The sequence below is a fragment of the Notamacropus eugenii genome, chromosome 3, assembly GCF_028372415.1.
Source record: "Notamacropus eugenii isolate mMacEug1 chromosome 3, mMacEug1.pri_v2, whole genome shotgun sequence".
NCBI classification, from domain to species: Eukaryota; Metazoa; Chordata; class Mammalia; order Diprotodontia; family Macropodidae; genus Notamacropus; species Notamacropus eugenii.
Genome location: NC_092874.1, coordinates 478535062 through 478549800, shown reverse-complemented (window position 1 = coordinate 478549800; position 14739 = coordinate 478535062). Strand labels below are relative to the sequence as shown.

The following is a 14739-nucleotide window of genomic DNA, read 5'->3' as shown; positions in this document are numbered from 1 at the left end:
CATGAATTCTCTCTCCCATTCACACCCCTATCTCTGAATCTTTGGCTGTCTCTAGTAGAACCCAAGGCCTGCCATTGAGAAACTCACTTCCTACTGAAAGCTCCCACATACACATAAAACTAAGTCCAGACTCTACCCACAAGGATTCCCAGAAGAGCCAGGGACAAAGCCAGGCTGGTGCCCACCAGGGCCTCAGGGCTTACTCCTGTCTCTGCCATGTCAGGACTCTCACTCAGAATGGCCATGCTGACCCCCAGCTGGCCTTTACCTGGCTTTCTCCCTCAGTTCTAAGGGGCCTGGCCCACGAGGCATTTGGTGTCGGGATGCCCTCGGTAGGAGGAGGGGACCCCAGAGGCCCAGGGGAGGTATCTGGGCTTCTGGGTCTGACATGATATTTTTTGTGTGCTCTCCTTCCCAGGTGGAGTTTGAAGGCCTCAAACATGAGATCAAAAGGCTGGAAGAGGAAACGGAGTATCTGAACAGCCAGCTGGAGGACGCGATCCGCCTCAAGGAAATCTCTGAGCGCCAGCTGGAGGAGTCCCTGGAGACGCTGAAGACTGAGCGAGAACAGAAGAACAACCTTCGGAAGGAGCTGTCCCACTACATGAACATCAATGACTCCATGTACAGCGGCCACCTCAGCTTCTCCCTGGACGGCCTCAAGTTCAGCGACGAGGCGGCCGAGCCCAATAATGACGATGTCGTGGTCAATGGCTTCGAGCACAGTGGCCTGCACAAGATGGCGGCCTGTGACAGCAACAAGACGTCCACACCCAAGAAGGAGGAGGGCTTCCCGCCGGCACCCAGCCTGGTGTCGGACCTGCTGAGTGAACTCAACATCTCGGAGATCCAGAAACTGAAGCAGCAGCTGGTGCAGGTGAGGGGGCCTCCCTTGCATGGGCCCCCCCACATCCCAGCCCTCCTCACCCGCCCCTTGAGGCTTCCTTGTTCCATGTTGGCTTAGCAGGGGGTTAAAATCATCAATCGCTCCCTCTTTTTTAAAGAGATCATTTTTTATTTTTAGCATTCTTTTCTTTTTAAATTTGAGAAAGCCAGCAATGTGAATTAATTGTACTTGTGAAATAAAACCCCATCGTTTCAGATGACTCCCCACCCTCCCCAATGTCATCGCCATCACCAGGAAAACCCTCTTCTGTAACATAACAGAAAAACAAATCTGACGATGTATGCCTTGTTCCACACCTGTAGCTCACCACCTCTCAGAGGCAGCATGCCTCACTCTCAGTGACCTGAGGTCACCCTTGGTCAGTGTAGTGCCCCAACCTTTGTGGGGGTTTGGGGAGCCCAGGGTCACTGCCACTGGAATGATGAGTGACTTAAAGTCACATTTACTGAATTTTTGTAGACCTGGGTTTTCCAGCTTATGAAATAAAAGTGATGATATGCCCTGTGACTACTCGATTAGCACCAAGTGAATGTCCCTTTGGCCCACACCTCCCAGGGAGATGTTCTACAAAGGCAGTGCACCATACAGATAGCTACTCTAGGTCTGCTTAGCTCCAGGTCTCCCAGTGGATAGGATGGGGAAGCTTACCAAGGGGCCCCAGTAGATGGGTGGGTCCTTCATGAAGTACTCTGAACATCCGCTTGATGTTATTTTTGGTGGCACATGGGAAGGCTCGTGGGCCCTGTGTCTGAAGTTCCATTGTGTTGCTTCTGAGGTAGAAATGGGACCGTTGGTTGTCTGGGGCCCACTGACTGACTGTGCACCTTGTGCCTGTGAGACCAGACAAATGGCCAACACAGAATCACGGTCCCATTTTGTGCTTTTTCAGATGGAGCGAGAAAAGATGACGCTGTTGTCAACACTGCAGGAGTCACAGAAGCAGCTTGAGTCCACTCGTGGAGCCCTGTCTGAACAACACGAGAAGGTCAGCCGCCTCACTGAGAACCTCACGGCCATGAAGAGGCTGCAGGTCAGCAAGGAGCGCCAGTCGGCCCTGGACAATGAGAAGGAGCGTGACAGCCATGAAGACGGCGACTACTATGAGGTGGACATCAACGGTCCCGAGATCCTGGAGTGTAAGTACAAGGTGGCCGTGGCAGAGATGGGCGACCTCCGGGAGGAACTGAAGACCCTGAAGGGCCGCTACGAGGAGTGCACATCCAGGTACGCAGAGGAAAAGGGCCGCTACGAGACTGAAGGCCGAGCCCTGGCAGAGAAGATCGCGCTGCTGGAGAAGGCCAGCCGGCTGGACCGAGAGCATGTGGCCAGGCTGGAGAAGGAGCTGAAGAAGGTGAGCGATGTGGCTGGGGAGACACAAGGCAGCCTGAGCGTGGCGCAGGATGAGCTGGTGACTTTCAGTGAGGAGCTGGCCAACCTTTACCACCATGTCTGCATGTGCAACAATGAGACACCCAACAGGGTGATGCTGGATTACTACAAGGAGGGCAAGGGTGGTGGACGCACCAGCCCCGAGGGCAGAGGCAGGCGCTCACCCATCCTGCTGTCCAAGGGGCTCCTGGCCATCGACTTGAGTAAGGCGGAGAATGGGAGTGGTGACAGCTCGCCCTCTCCTAGCTCCTCCTTGCCATCCCCTGTGGCAGACCCCCGCAAGGAGCCCATGAACATTTACAACCTGATCGCCATAATCCGGGACCAGATCAAGCATCTGCAGGCGGCCGTGGACCGCACAGTGGAGCTCTCTCGCCAGCGTGTGGCTACACAGGAGCTGGGGCCAGCTGCAGACAAAGACAAGGAGGCCCTGATGGAGGAGATTCTAAAGCTGAAGTCTCTGCTGAGCACCAAGAGGGAGCAGATTGCCACTCTGAGGACTGTGCTGAAGGCCAACAAGCAGGTAAGGACTGGGGCTGGGCAAGAGGCACTTGCAACTCTGACAGATGCTCATGCCTCAGGAGACTTGATAGGACCAGAACTGGTCTCTGTAAATAGCTGCCTTTTGAAGGGTGACTCTGGGCATCTTTGGCACCCAGACCCACTCAGAGTGGTCTAGAGAAAGGCTTTTCTCTTCCCTTGCTGAGGGTGCTCAGGCTCTCTCCCCTCAAAGCACCAACATGGCCAGTCTTTGCTGCTTGGGAAAGGGAATGCTGGGTCATGGCATGGTAAGGAGTAAGAATGATGGAGCTAAAGGAGTTTGCCTCAGTTTCCCTTTCTTCTTTTGGGCTCCTCCCCAACCCCCCCAGGCCCCAGGTGCTCAGTGCCCAATGCCATTGTCACCATGACGTGTGCCATGCCTTCTGTCTTCTCTGTCCCCCTATCATTCAAAGCCTCCTAAAATGCATCTACTGAGGGGTTCATGGGGGATAAATGGGCCGTCTTTTGGGTCCCTTTTCAAGCCCCTCTCCATGTAACAGAAGATTGCAGTGGAGCAGAGCCTTGGCACCTCATCTTGAGGAGGCACCAGGCCTCTTCCCATGCTCCTCATTCGTCTTGTCTCACAGCACAGGAGCATCCCTGGGCATCCGCACGCAGCCTTTTGTTTGTTGATTTCCAGCTGATGTGACATCTGTCTATCTTATTTCTAGTTCTTTGCTGCTCTTAACTAACCAACACATATTTGTTAAGGGCCTAGTGTGTGCTGGGCACAAGTCTACTTTTAAATACACACATTGAAGAACCTGATGTCTGTCGTCACTGTGGAGAATGTTTTGTCTTCCCCAGGGGGTGAGGGAAAGTGTTTGAGAGTAATGGGGAAATGGATAAACCCTCCTTCAGTTAAATTGGGCAGACATTTGTAAGTACCTAGGAAGGGCTGGGGCTATACAGAGAAGAGCATGGTGCCCTGCTCCTGGCCCTCTAGGAGTCCCCATTCTATTGGTTAGGGGAGGAAGAGACAACATGGTGATCGGTAAGGATCTGGTTTCCAAGACCTGGATGGTGGAGACTGAAGGCCAGTATAGACAGATGGGATGGCACAGTGGAACTCGAGACTCCTCGGTGAAACATAAAGGGCTAGGATTCTTGCCTTCTTGATAGAGTGATTCTGGGTCTGAGAAGGTTAAGCCAAAAGGGAGCCCAGGCTCTCTTGTATGGTAGAGAGCCATGGATGCTTGAACTTGGCATGCCAAGAACCAGAGGAATCATGGCGGGGAATCCAGACCAATGTGATGGGATATTAGCATGGGCACCACCTGCTGGTGACCACTTTTGTCCTTTTATATCTAAACTTGTTACTCCCTTCCCCTAATAAATAAAGTGTATAAAAGTAAGGCATCTTGAATAAGGCACAGGCAAGGTAAGTGTGGCTTTTGGAGTATATAACCAAGAGAGCACTCAGGGTAGCACCACAGGCAGAGGGCCCACCGTCACACCTGGCCTCTGAAACTCCTGGGGGACTTGGAGCAAATCCCTTCATCTCCCTGGGCCTCAGTGAGAAGGTTGGACCAGGAGGCCCTATGAAACTTTCATCTTTGGGCCTCACTTTGCTTCTATGGAATGAGAGGGTTGGATAACACAGTGGCCTGTAGGGTCCCCCATCTCAGTGGCCCCATGATCCTGAGGCCAGGGGTGCCATCAGAAGAAGCAGGAGTGGGTAACTGGAAATCCTGAGGACAACAGAGCCATTGATTCCAACTGGCTGGCAGCTCCATGCCCAACAAATCCTTGTTTGCTTGGTCTTCAAAGCCTGGGTGGAAAGAAGACTTGTAGTTTGTGAGAGAAACAGGGAGAGGAATCTCAGGTTGGCTGCTCCTGGCCTCACTGGCAGGGGATCCACTGCCATAGAAACTGAGGTATTCAGGAGAGCCTCACCAAGGCAGACTAAGCACACACACACACGCGCGCACACACACACTCACACACTCACACACTCACACTCCCCCTGCCTCCCCCAGAGATTTCCTGGCATTAAAGTCCTTTCTCCGACCTGTCTTAGCATTCCTGGAGAAGCAGGCTTCCCACTCAAAGTTCTGCCCTCACTGGAGGCTGTTGAGCAGAGGCTTGGGTGATCCCACCTCAGGGCAGCTTGTAAGGAGGGCTCTTCCAAGGGTGGGGTGGGAATGACCCTAGCTGGATCCCTCCTGGCTCTGAGGTGCTGTGAGTTTGGGACCTTGATCTGGGCCACTCAGGTTGGGGAGGATGAGGTACCTGCTGCCTAGTGAGGGTTCTGCCTGGTGGGGAGGAGCAAACAAGAGACATCCGACTTTCCTAGGGCCACAGGCCCATCACTTATCCATATCTCTCCTCCCCTCGGTCGTCCCCAGACAGCTGAAGTAGCCCTAGCCAACCTGAAGAGCAAATACGAGAATGAGAAGGCCATGGTGACGGAGACCATGATGAAACTCCGCAATGAGCTGAAAGCCCTCAAGGAGGACGCCGCAACCTTCTCTTCTCTGCGGGCCATGTTTGCTACCAGGTAACTTCCTCTTCTCCCCTCCCCTCCACCCTGGAGTGGTCCTGGGCCTCACATACAAGGCTCATTTGAATCTTGAGACATTGGGTGTGGGAGTGAGGCGCTTGTAGCCAGGCTCCAATCCCAGCTCTGCTGATGCCTGAGATAAGCCACTCCTTTCTGAGTCTTGGTTTCCTTATCTGTGAAATGGAGACAGTAGACTTGCACCCTTGATCTTCCCAGGCAGCTCTGAGGAAATTACTCTCTAAATGCCAAGGCCTCGAGAGAGGTCACTGCTCTTGTTTATCAACAGAGAAACCATAAGTCATCCCAGCAGCCGTGTCTATACAGCGCTCTGGGGCTTCCAAAGCATTCTGCGTACGTTAACTTGGCTGATCTTCACCAAACCCTGTGAAGTGGCTGTTATTATCCCATTTTACAGAAGACGAAAACTGAGACTGCGAAAGTGCGAGGATTTGAAGTCTGATTCCAATTCCTCTGTGCCATTCAAAAGAAGGGGGCCGCCTGGCCAGTGGTGGGGTGCGTGCATGTGTGTATGTGTGCATATGTGTGTGCATCTGTGTGTGTGTGTGTGCATGCGCGTGTGTATGTGTGCATGTGTATGTGTGCATGTGCGCGCATGTGTGTGTGAACTTCAAAGCACAATCTCACCATCCGTGAGGCAGTTCCAGTTGTAGGTCTGGAAGGCCCATGCACAGCTCAGTTGGGAGTGTATTTTCCCAGAGCATTTGGTCAGGCAACAGTTGGCTCATGAGCTATGTCTAGTCATTGCCAGGGAAGAAGCTGATCTTTGCTTGCCTGACTTTTCTTCAAGAGGAGCCTGGTCCTCAGGCTCTCTTCCTCTCTTCTGTCCCTATAAGCAGTAACACAGGAAGCCGTCCGACCATCAGTCTGAAGAGAAAAGTTAGATTCTGGCCTGGTCTTCTGGGGTGAAATGATGTCACCTCCGTGGGGAGACCCTAAGGAGGACACCTCGGGAAATGGGCTGCTCTACCTGCCCCAAAGAGCTTGCCTTTTTTCTGCCACATAAATTTACTTCAACAAGTGGCTGAGACAGGTGGTGATGCCCCAGAGCTTGGGGACCACACCTGGCATCCAGCCTGTCTGCTTCTCATGGACAAACAGCTCCCTAGAGGAACAGGAACAGGCCTCTCAAGCTGTAGAGCGGAGAGCTTCCTGGGATGGTGCCCTTTATCCCTGCCCCATGGCCATGGTTGCTGCTTCCAGCCACCAGTGACAGGGGTTTTAGCAACACTATGGGAAGGAGGGAAGCCAGGGCCTGGGTGCCTCCTCTGGATGACTTGAGAGCCTTGGGCCTTCCTAAGGCAAATCAGGGTGCCCCAGGAGACTAGATGTCAGCAGATGGGAGGAGGGAGGTGGGCAAGGGAAAGGTCCAAAAGAAACATTCTCACCATCTGGTGCCAAGGTGAGAGTATTTAGGGATTTCTTTTTTAATCCTGTTCTCACATTCCAGTTATTGAGGCAGGTCCAAGGGGAAAGCTTTCCTGCTTGGAGCATCAGGTGATCCCATCATCTGTAACACAAGCAAGGGGAAGGCAGGGAGGGGAGTCAGAGCTCAGAACCAGAGGAGGCCCTTTCTCCTTGTGATCTGCCACAAGGGAAAGCCCTGTCCTGGGATTTCACAAGGTGGCAAAGGCCTCTAATTAGGTTTGGAATGCAGCGTGAATCCTAGTGAGCTCAGCTGCCGGGGCCTGGATGTGGGTCAGCAGATGTAGGTCGAACCGGGCTGGGATTTCCTGCTGCCGAGATGTTTCTTACACCTCATGTTATGTCTGATGCTGGCAATGGGGCCGGAATGGAAATTCTGAGGTGAGTGGCTCTTAGGGTACAAAAGGATCTTCTGTAGAAACTGCAGAAAAGATGCCAATGTTGTTGATTGCAGACTCCCTGGGAGCCTCTCTGAGGCCTTCCTTCTGCCATAACGGGCCTCTCCACCTCAGAGCTCAGTCTGCATTCCTTGGCCATCCATTGTAAGCAGAAGCTATTTGGAGTCCAATGCTCACAGATATCTGGAAGTTTCTTTTAACAGATGAATGTTCGTGGTATTTATTTGGATCGCTGAATCCTAAGTCTAAGCTGGCAGGGATCTTTGGGATAATGGAGTCCAACTCAGGAACCAGGAAGTCAGTGAGAGGAGGCAGGATTTGAACTCAGGTCATCTGACTCTAGGTAACTTGCTAAATAACCTGACATTGATCACACAGCTAGGAAGTGTTGGAGCTAGGATCCATAGACTTGCGGTCTCATGAAGCGCTGGGCCTGCAAGGACCTTTAGAAACCATTCATTTTCTAAATGAAACATCATGGCCAACAGCAGGTCCTTCTCTGATTTGGTTTCAGTGTTTTCTCAACATGTTCCTAGGACTAGACTGGTTAATGCAAAGAAACATAAACCAGGCATAGTTACAGTACTTGGAAAGTCATCTGTCTAATTTGGGACAAAAGACATATGAGTATTGCAGATAGCAATTTAAGACAGTAGCTTAAGAGGTGTCACAAAGTGGTGTATCCACAAGGTTAATTGTTCTCTGGGTTGTCCACCCTTGACATAGACATACATACACATATGCAATAGATACAGGGAAGGCATTTTAATTACCATTGGACTTCTCCCATCTTAACAGACACATGGATTAGTTAAATTAGCTTCCAGATTGGGACTCGCAATCAGAAACCACTTTTGTGAAGGATTATAAGAAGAGGTCATCCCCTCTGACCTAGGAGAACAAGTAAACATTCCATGGAAACCCCCTGCGAAGGCACTCTCTCGGCTCAACCCTTAGGAAGAGGCACTGGACTTGGAGTCAGGAGGCCTCAGAAAACTTCAGCTTTTCTGAGACTCTTTTCTCATCTGTAAAATGGGGATAATTGATGACATACTTGTACTGCGTGCCTTTCTTACAGGCCGGTTGTGGCAACATTTGGAAGCATGATGAGTTTCCTAAGAAATGAAAAGTGAAGTGGTGTTATGGACTGTGTCTTCCCAAGACTGACTTACTCATATGACTTTGAACACGTTATAGAGTGGATAGAGCCACTGGACTTGGCATCGGGAAGACCTGGGATCAAATCCTGCCTCATTGACTGACTGCCTTTGAGGTCTCTGAGCCTCAGACACCTGCCTTCCTTCCTTCCCTGGATCTATGATCCTCTGATCCTGGGCGACCTTCTCCATCTATAGCCCTCTAAGCCCTTAGAAGCACTAGGTTAACATCAAAGAATAGGAACTCAGTGAGACCGGACTTTGGAAAAACCAGTCTGTGCTGACCCTTTGTTGACCACACAGCTGGGTTTTGTGTCCCCGTCCCCACCCCCAGTGGTCATCGTCGGGATCATGCTGTTTTAAACACCCTGAGTGGGGCCTGGGAACCTGAGAATGTTTTATGAACAGGAAACTAGCCTGGTGCTTAGGAGGCTTCTCAACCTTAGAGCCACCCTAGAGGGGAATGGCCCCAAGGGCTGGTAGGTTCCCCTGGAAGGTCTCCAATAACAGTCATAGTTGCCAACATTTACCTAATACGTTAAGGTTTGCAAAAAAGAAATGCTTCATCTCATTCTATCCTCTCTATAACCCTGAGAGCTAACTGCTGTAATTCCCATTTTACAGATGAGGAGACTGAGGCAAGTTTGAAGTTAAAAGTTAGTGGCTTGCCTAGAGTCACAAAGTTAGTTAAGTGACTGGGGCTGGATTTGAACTCGTCTTTCTGGTTACACCACCTACCTGGCTCCAAGCAGAAATTGGATGACCATTTATCTGGGAGTTTCCTTCATATATGGGCAGTATTAGAGGCTACTGGGATCCCTTTCAACTCTCAGATTCTGTGATTCAGAGAACTCCAGAATCTTGTGACTGGCAAGGCCCACCTTTAGAAAGCATCTACACCCAGTGTTAACGGCCTTTCCACCCGTAAAGGATTGAGGAAAGGAATCATGGATTAGGGGTCAGAGGGCTTGCTTCCTTATTAGCTGTATAAGAGGGATGTAGGAGGCCTGGCCACTCCCACTGAGCACTATGTCATGAGCTAACCCTTGGACCTTCCTAGCTCAGGCTTCTCACCTGCTGGACTCTCAGGGAATTCTCTGTGGGCAGCAGTGGCCCGTTTTTAAGGCTCTTCTGGTCCCTTGTCATTGCAGATGTGATGAGTACGTCACCCAGCTGGACGAGATGCAGCGTCAGCTTGCAGCCGCCGAGGACGAGAAGAAAACCCTGAACTCCCTGCTCCGTATGGCCATCCAGCAGAAGCTGGCCCTGACGCAGCGACTGGAGCATCTGGAGCTCGACCATGAGCAGGCAAAGAGGGGCCGCACCAAATCAGCCTCCAAAGGCAAGGCCAACACCCCCAGTGTAAGTCACCTGCGGTCCTGTGCAGACAGGCCCGAGGGGGCCGTGCTTGGCAGCCAGGTGTTCTGCAGCGAGAAGTATAAGATTTACTGTGACTAGGGAGGCTCTTGGGAAGTTGCGTGGGATAGGATGCACATCTAACCGTCCGCTGTCTTTGTTTTCTGCTTAATGCCCCACTAATGTCTCAGTGATGGAGGCTATCGCTAGTTTGTCCTTACCAACCGCATCATACACGTTGCATTATGCTGGTCTTGACGATAAGCAATTCATGCGTAAAGGGGATGTCACTAGTTGCACGGTTATTGTAGTGGGGACTGGACCCCTTCCACCATGAAGACGGATAGAGGGGGTCCTGTTTTTTCTTTTCTATTACAGGGAGCGTGTCCTCGAATCTGTATACGTTGGGTGCATTAGCTGTAGTCTGTAGAGCACAAACGTGACCTCCGCCCCTTCCTGGGCTGCGTTAAGCACACACCACATTTCCCAGCCTCCTTTTCAAACCAACAGGCAGACTGGAGATGAGGAGGTGGTCCCAGAAATTATGGTAGGACAGCATGGAAAATCAGACTTTTGTCACAGAAGACTGTGGCCTGCATTTAAAAATAGATTCCTGACTTGCCTATTTAGTAGAAGTTGGGCCACTGGCAATAAAAGTCATTGGAGGGAAAGAGGCTTGACTCAGTTTCCAGGAGGTGGGTGGGAGGTAGATTGATTCTCCCAAACTTGCACATTTCATGTTATATATACACATATATTATAAGAGTTATGCAATTTGACCCCACTCGGGAATATGACGTAAGATAGTAAGGTGTGTATTGACGTGTAGTCTCTCACCTGACAAAGTGGCTCTTGGGCCAGCCTTAGGTAGTCTCTTGCAGCATGTGGTATTTAGGGAAAGAAATGCTGTGTCCATAGGCCATCCACACATGAGCTTAGTTAGGTCAGTGTGGGTAGGAATGTATGCGAGATCCCTGTGTGACCATCCTTGCTCAACTTTACCTGAACACACACATGGAGCAGGTTTTCTAAGCTGTGGAAGAAGGAATTCTTTAAAACACACACGCACGCACGCACGCACGCACGCACGCGCGCGCGCGCGCGCACGCATTGATTATGCAAGCAGAGAGAGCTGTAGGCCCAGGACATTAGACCAATTCATCCTGCTGATGCTGACTCCTTCCCAAGGCTGTCAGCCCATTGGAGAACTCTGGTGACTCAGACTTTTAGACATTTGAGTCCAATTTCCCAAGAACCAAAACCAAACAAAAGGCCATCTAGGACTGGTGCCTGAAGGGATGTGGAAGAGGGTCGAGGACAAGGACGGAAGGCACACTGGAAGCTGCTGCTTCTGTGCTGGGGCCTGGGGGATTGTTGTGGCAGAAGAGGCACATGGTTTGACTTTTCTTTGACAAAAAGTGCCTGACACCCCTCCCTTCCTTTTCTATGTGGAGCCCTGTTCTTTTTTTACATCTGGAACATGCTGAAGAATGAAAATCGCCCATGTGGTTTTCAAGGCTGATATTAGGACAAGCACATTGGAGAAGTGGGGGGCTTTGTCTTGGTTTTTCTTTTTTCAATAACTAAATTCTTCTTGGAAAATAGCTGAGGCCAGAAAAAAAAGACTGAGAAAGCTCAGCATATATATACATATATGTTCTGTCTCCTATAAGTGCCCATTTTCATGAATTAGGACTTCAATTTGGCTAATGAGCAGCTTATGTTGCTTTAGAAGCAAATGTACCAATTCTGCCACTGTACCAATTCCCCTCTCTATGCCCTGCCACCGTGGCCCCAGTCAGCCTCTATTTTTCTCCTCCTTCTTGCATAGTAGATCTTCCAGTGGCCACTGGCTCCTTGTTCCATGCACCGCGGTGCATTTCCCTTTGGGGCAGGAAGCTGCTCCCACCTGCACCCAATCTGAGAGGGCCTCTGTCCCTAAGGGGCAGCCTAGTGGTACAGGGACAAATTTCAGGAGATAAGACTTGCTGCCTGGGGGGCTTTCAGAGTCCTTGAGATTTTTCTAAAAAGGGATCAGTGTTATCAGAGGACTCAAGATGATGTTTCCATGCCCTGTGATAGGTTAAAAAACAAAACCTTTCAGATTGTCTCCAGCCTCCACCATTTCTCAAAGTAGTGACCGAATGTTTATATTTGGGTCCAAAATGGAGGTAGTATGTGTCACAGTTGTGAAAAAGTGAATCTATCCTGCTAGTGTAGCTGCACATGTAGATGATGCTCTGTGAAAGACTACGGGGCTTGTACGTTCTTCGCTCTTTTCTCCTGGGCTTGGTCTGCGTCCAATCTTAGCCTCTCCTTACTTGGCTCTTTGTGGATTTTTAACATGGGAAATTTCTTCAGCCATCACCTACCTCCACGAGCAGGCTCCTATCAGCTGGATTTCGGCGTTGGCCCGCATGACCCACACTTCCTGCATGTTTTTCCAGAGACCGTTTAGCTTCACTGATAAACTCTTCTGATGCTTCTTCCCCTTCCTCCAGCCTCTCCATTCAGTACTTGTAAGAAATCTTTTTTCAGCAAATGCCCCAGCACTGTTCTCCCTGGCCCTCTTGGCTTCCAGTGCTTGGGCAACTCCCCTACCCCTGCCCCCCCAGCTCAGGGGCTGCCCCCCTAACAGACCAACACTTGGGTCCTCTCTCGCCACCCCACTAACCTGCTCTGTAGCTCTCAGCAGTGCTGTCAGTATTAAGATGTCAAGTCTCTGAATGGGATGAGTAACCTGTTTTTTTCTAACACAATTTCATTTTCCCCCCCATTTTCAGCTGTAGAGTAGTACCTGGAGACGGAATTGACCTTCAATGCCCTCGGTCAAATTGCAACTTTCTTAAACTGCTCCTGGTGGTGGCTAAACCAGCCCAGGGAGCTCTGGTTGCCCAAAGGAATGGACGAAATCCCAAATTTCCACTCTCTCTTTTTTTCTTTTTGTCATGAATATTGCTACCTGCACTCATTTTCAAAATCGCATATCCTGGGTTGGAAAGAGAAAATCTGCACACCTCATGTGCTGATGTTACTGCAGGAAAAATTTGTTACAAGTGCTGAAGAAACTGCCTTCAAACCAACAATGAGTCTGCTAGAAATGTTCAGACAAGGCTGAGGGGTAGGGAGGGCCCCATGGCGGGGGAAGCCTTTTTTTGGTTGTTACCTATATTCCTTGCTTATCTGATTGTTAAGCCTGTGCACTTTTGATATTTTGATATTGTATTAGCTTCCTTAATTCCTCATGTAGAAAAGATCTATAAAATGCAATGGTCTGTGCGCACAGTGGGTCTCCATCATGCATTTGTCCTTATTGATTTCTCCAGAGGCATGTTGCAGAAATTTGTCAACTTTTGGGGGTTATTTTTGCTCTAGACTCTGTTTAGATGAGAGCCCCAGCTCTGAGGGGGTAGCTCTGCTAAACTGTTACATGCTGTGCTCCAGCAGCCTTTTTTAATTATGAAATGTTATGGTTTATGTTTTAAATGACTGATTTTTAACTGCCATGTTCATTAAGAAATCCAGGGTATTCAAATTCTGGGGTTTTTTCATATTGTATTATTATTCTTAGGAATAGTTCAATGTAACAAGAAGAAAACTTGACTTCGCTCTGGTTAAAACAGTAATAGGCACTTGAAAAATCAAATGAAAGCGATGAAAGCAGTAGTATTACCTGCGAATTCCAGAGATTCTGGACTGGAGGAGGTTGGGAAGCATGGCTGATTAACAGAATTTTCTACAACTGTACCAGTGAAATTCCAAATTGGAATTGTTTCGTTACCTCTTTGTTTGTTGTGCCAAATTGTGGTACATTTAGAAAGAAAAATTCTAAAGTTGTCCATTCTAGGGTGTTCAATTTCAACGCCTTTTTGTTATTCATTGTTGCCAGTAGTGCCTTTGCTAATTTGAGGGAGAATCCTAGGATATAGTTTAGTCTCGAAAAAAAGGAACCGGGACGAGCTGGTTGGGAATTGGAAAGAAGTGGAGCAATAAACAAGTAAAGCCAGCGCCCCAGCTCATTGGGCTTTGGAAATGGGTCTCTTCGTATCCCACGAGAGATGAGAAATTGTGCAAAATTCTGTTAGTCAGTGATACTTTACCAGGCAGATCCTGGCAAATTCAGGGCTCGAGAAAGAAAAGCAAACACAGAACGTTGAATACACTTGGGGAACCAAATGGACTTTTACTGAACAGAGAAGCAAGCTGTGCAAAGGAAGGAGGCCATTTCTGGTGGCAGCACCCATGGGTGTTAGCGGTAGATATTATGTTCGCTTTCTGTGGCAGCAGCAGTGGGCATGGTTTAACCATTAGTATTCTTTGTGAATGTGAAAGCAGGACATTAATACCTTCTCTTGCATGTGGTATCTAATCATTGTAATTTCAGGAACCAGAAGCAGGGAGAAAAGGCCGTCACCCAAAGTCCCCGGGGCTGCTGTGGAGGCGAGTGTGAATGACTAAATTGGTACTTCGGGAGGAAAAAGAACACATATTTTTTCCTCAAAAAAGTACAAATTATAATAATAAATAGTAATAATATAAATGGCAGGAACACATGAGTTCTGTTTGCTGGAATAAACATTTATTATTCCTCGATGTGGGGGCTTCTCTATTCTCACCTTCTGTTACAGTATTGATTTATAAGAAATATTGTTGCATTTAAAATAACTTCATCTGTCTCTATGTGGGTATTTATTTGAAATAATGTCTGCGTACTGTATTCTGTTCTCTGTGCATTACCCTTAGCGGTGGATTATTGGTCCTTATTTTAAAGTCATATGCATGTACTCCTGCCAAGGAACCTTTACACAGACCCAAAGAGGTAAAAACGTCCTCATTCTTTGGAGAGAGGAAGAGAAAGAATGAGGACGAGAACTCTTACGAGTAGAATTTTCATGATTGGGTAACTCTCCATTGTCTAGGGGGTACAAAAGTATGACTTTTAAATTAATCCAAAACCATTATTTATAGGAAACAGCCGGCCTGTGTAAAGAGAGTCACATTGGCAGTTATTGATAATAAAAATTTTTTTAAAGATTAAAACGTGTC

At 49.1% G+C, this 14739-nt stretch overlaps 1 protein-coding gene across 3 annotated transcripts in view; it reads left to right on the top strand.

Moving 5' to 3' along the window:
* The window catches only part of BICD2 (BICD cargo adaptor 2), an 88421-nt gene extending 73688 nt beyond the window's left edge, over positions 1-14733 (top strand). Inside the window, exons 4-8 of one of the 3 annotated variants that reach the window (XM_072599069.1) lie at positions 419-877; positions 1797-2819; positions 5185-5336; positions 9489-9679; positions 12477-14733. In XM_072599069.1, the coding sequence (XP_072455170.1) occupies positions 419-877; positions 1797-2819; positions 5185-5336; positions 9489-9679; positions 12477-12487 (1836 nt within the window). In that variant the 3' untranslated portion in view covers positions 12488-14733. Of the gene's footprint in view, positions 1-418; positions 878-1796; positions 2820-5184; positions 5337-9488 lie in introns of all 3 variants that reach the window. The other 2 variants (XM_072599068.1, XM_072599067.1) reach the window with 2 other exon arrangements.
* The last annotated feature ends 6 nt before the right edge of the window (positions 14734-14739 follow it).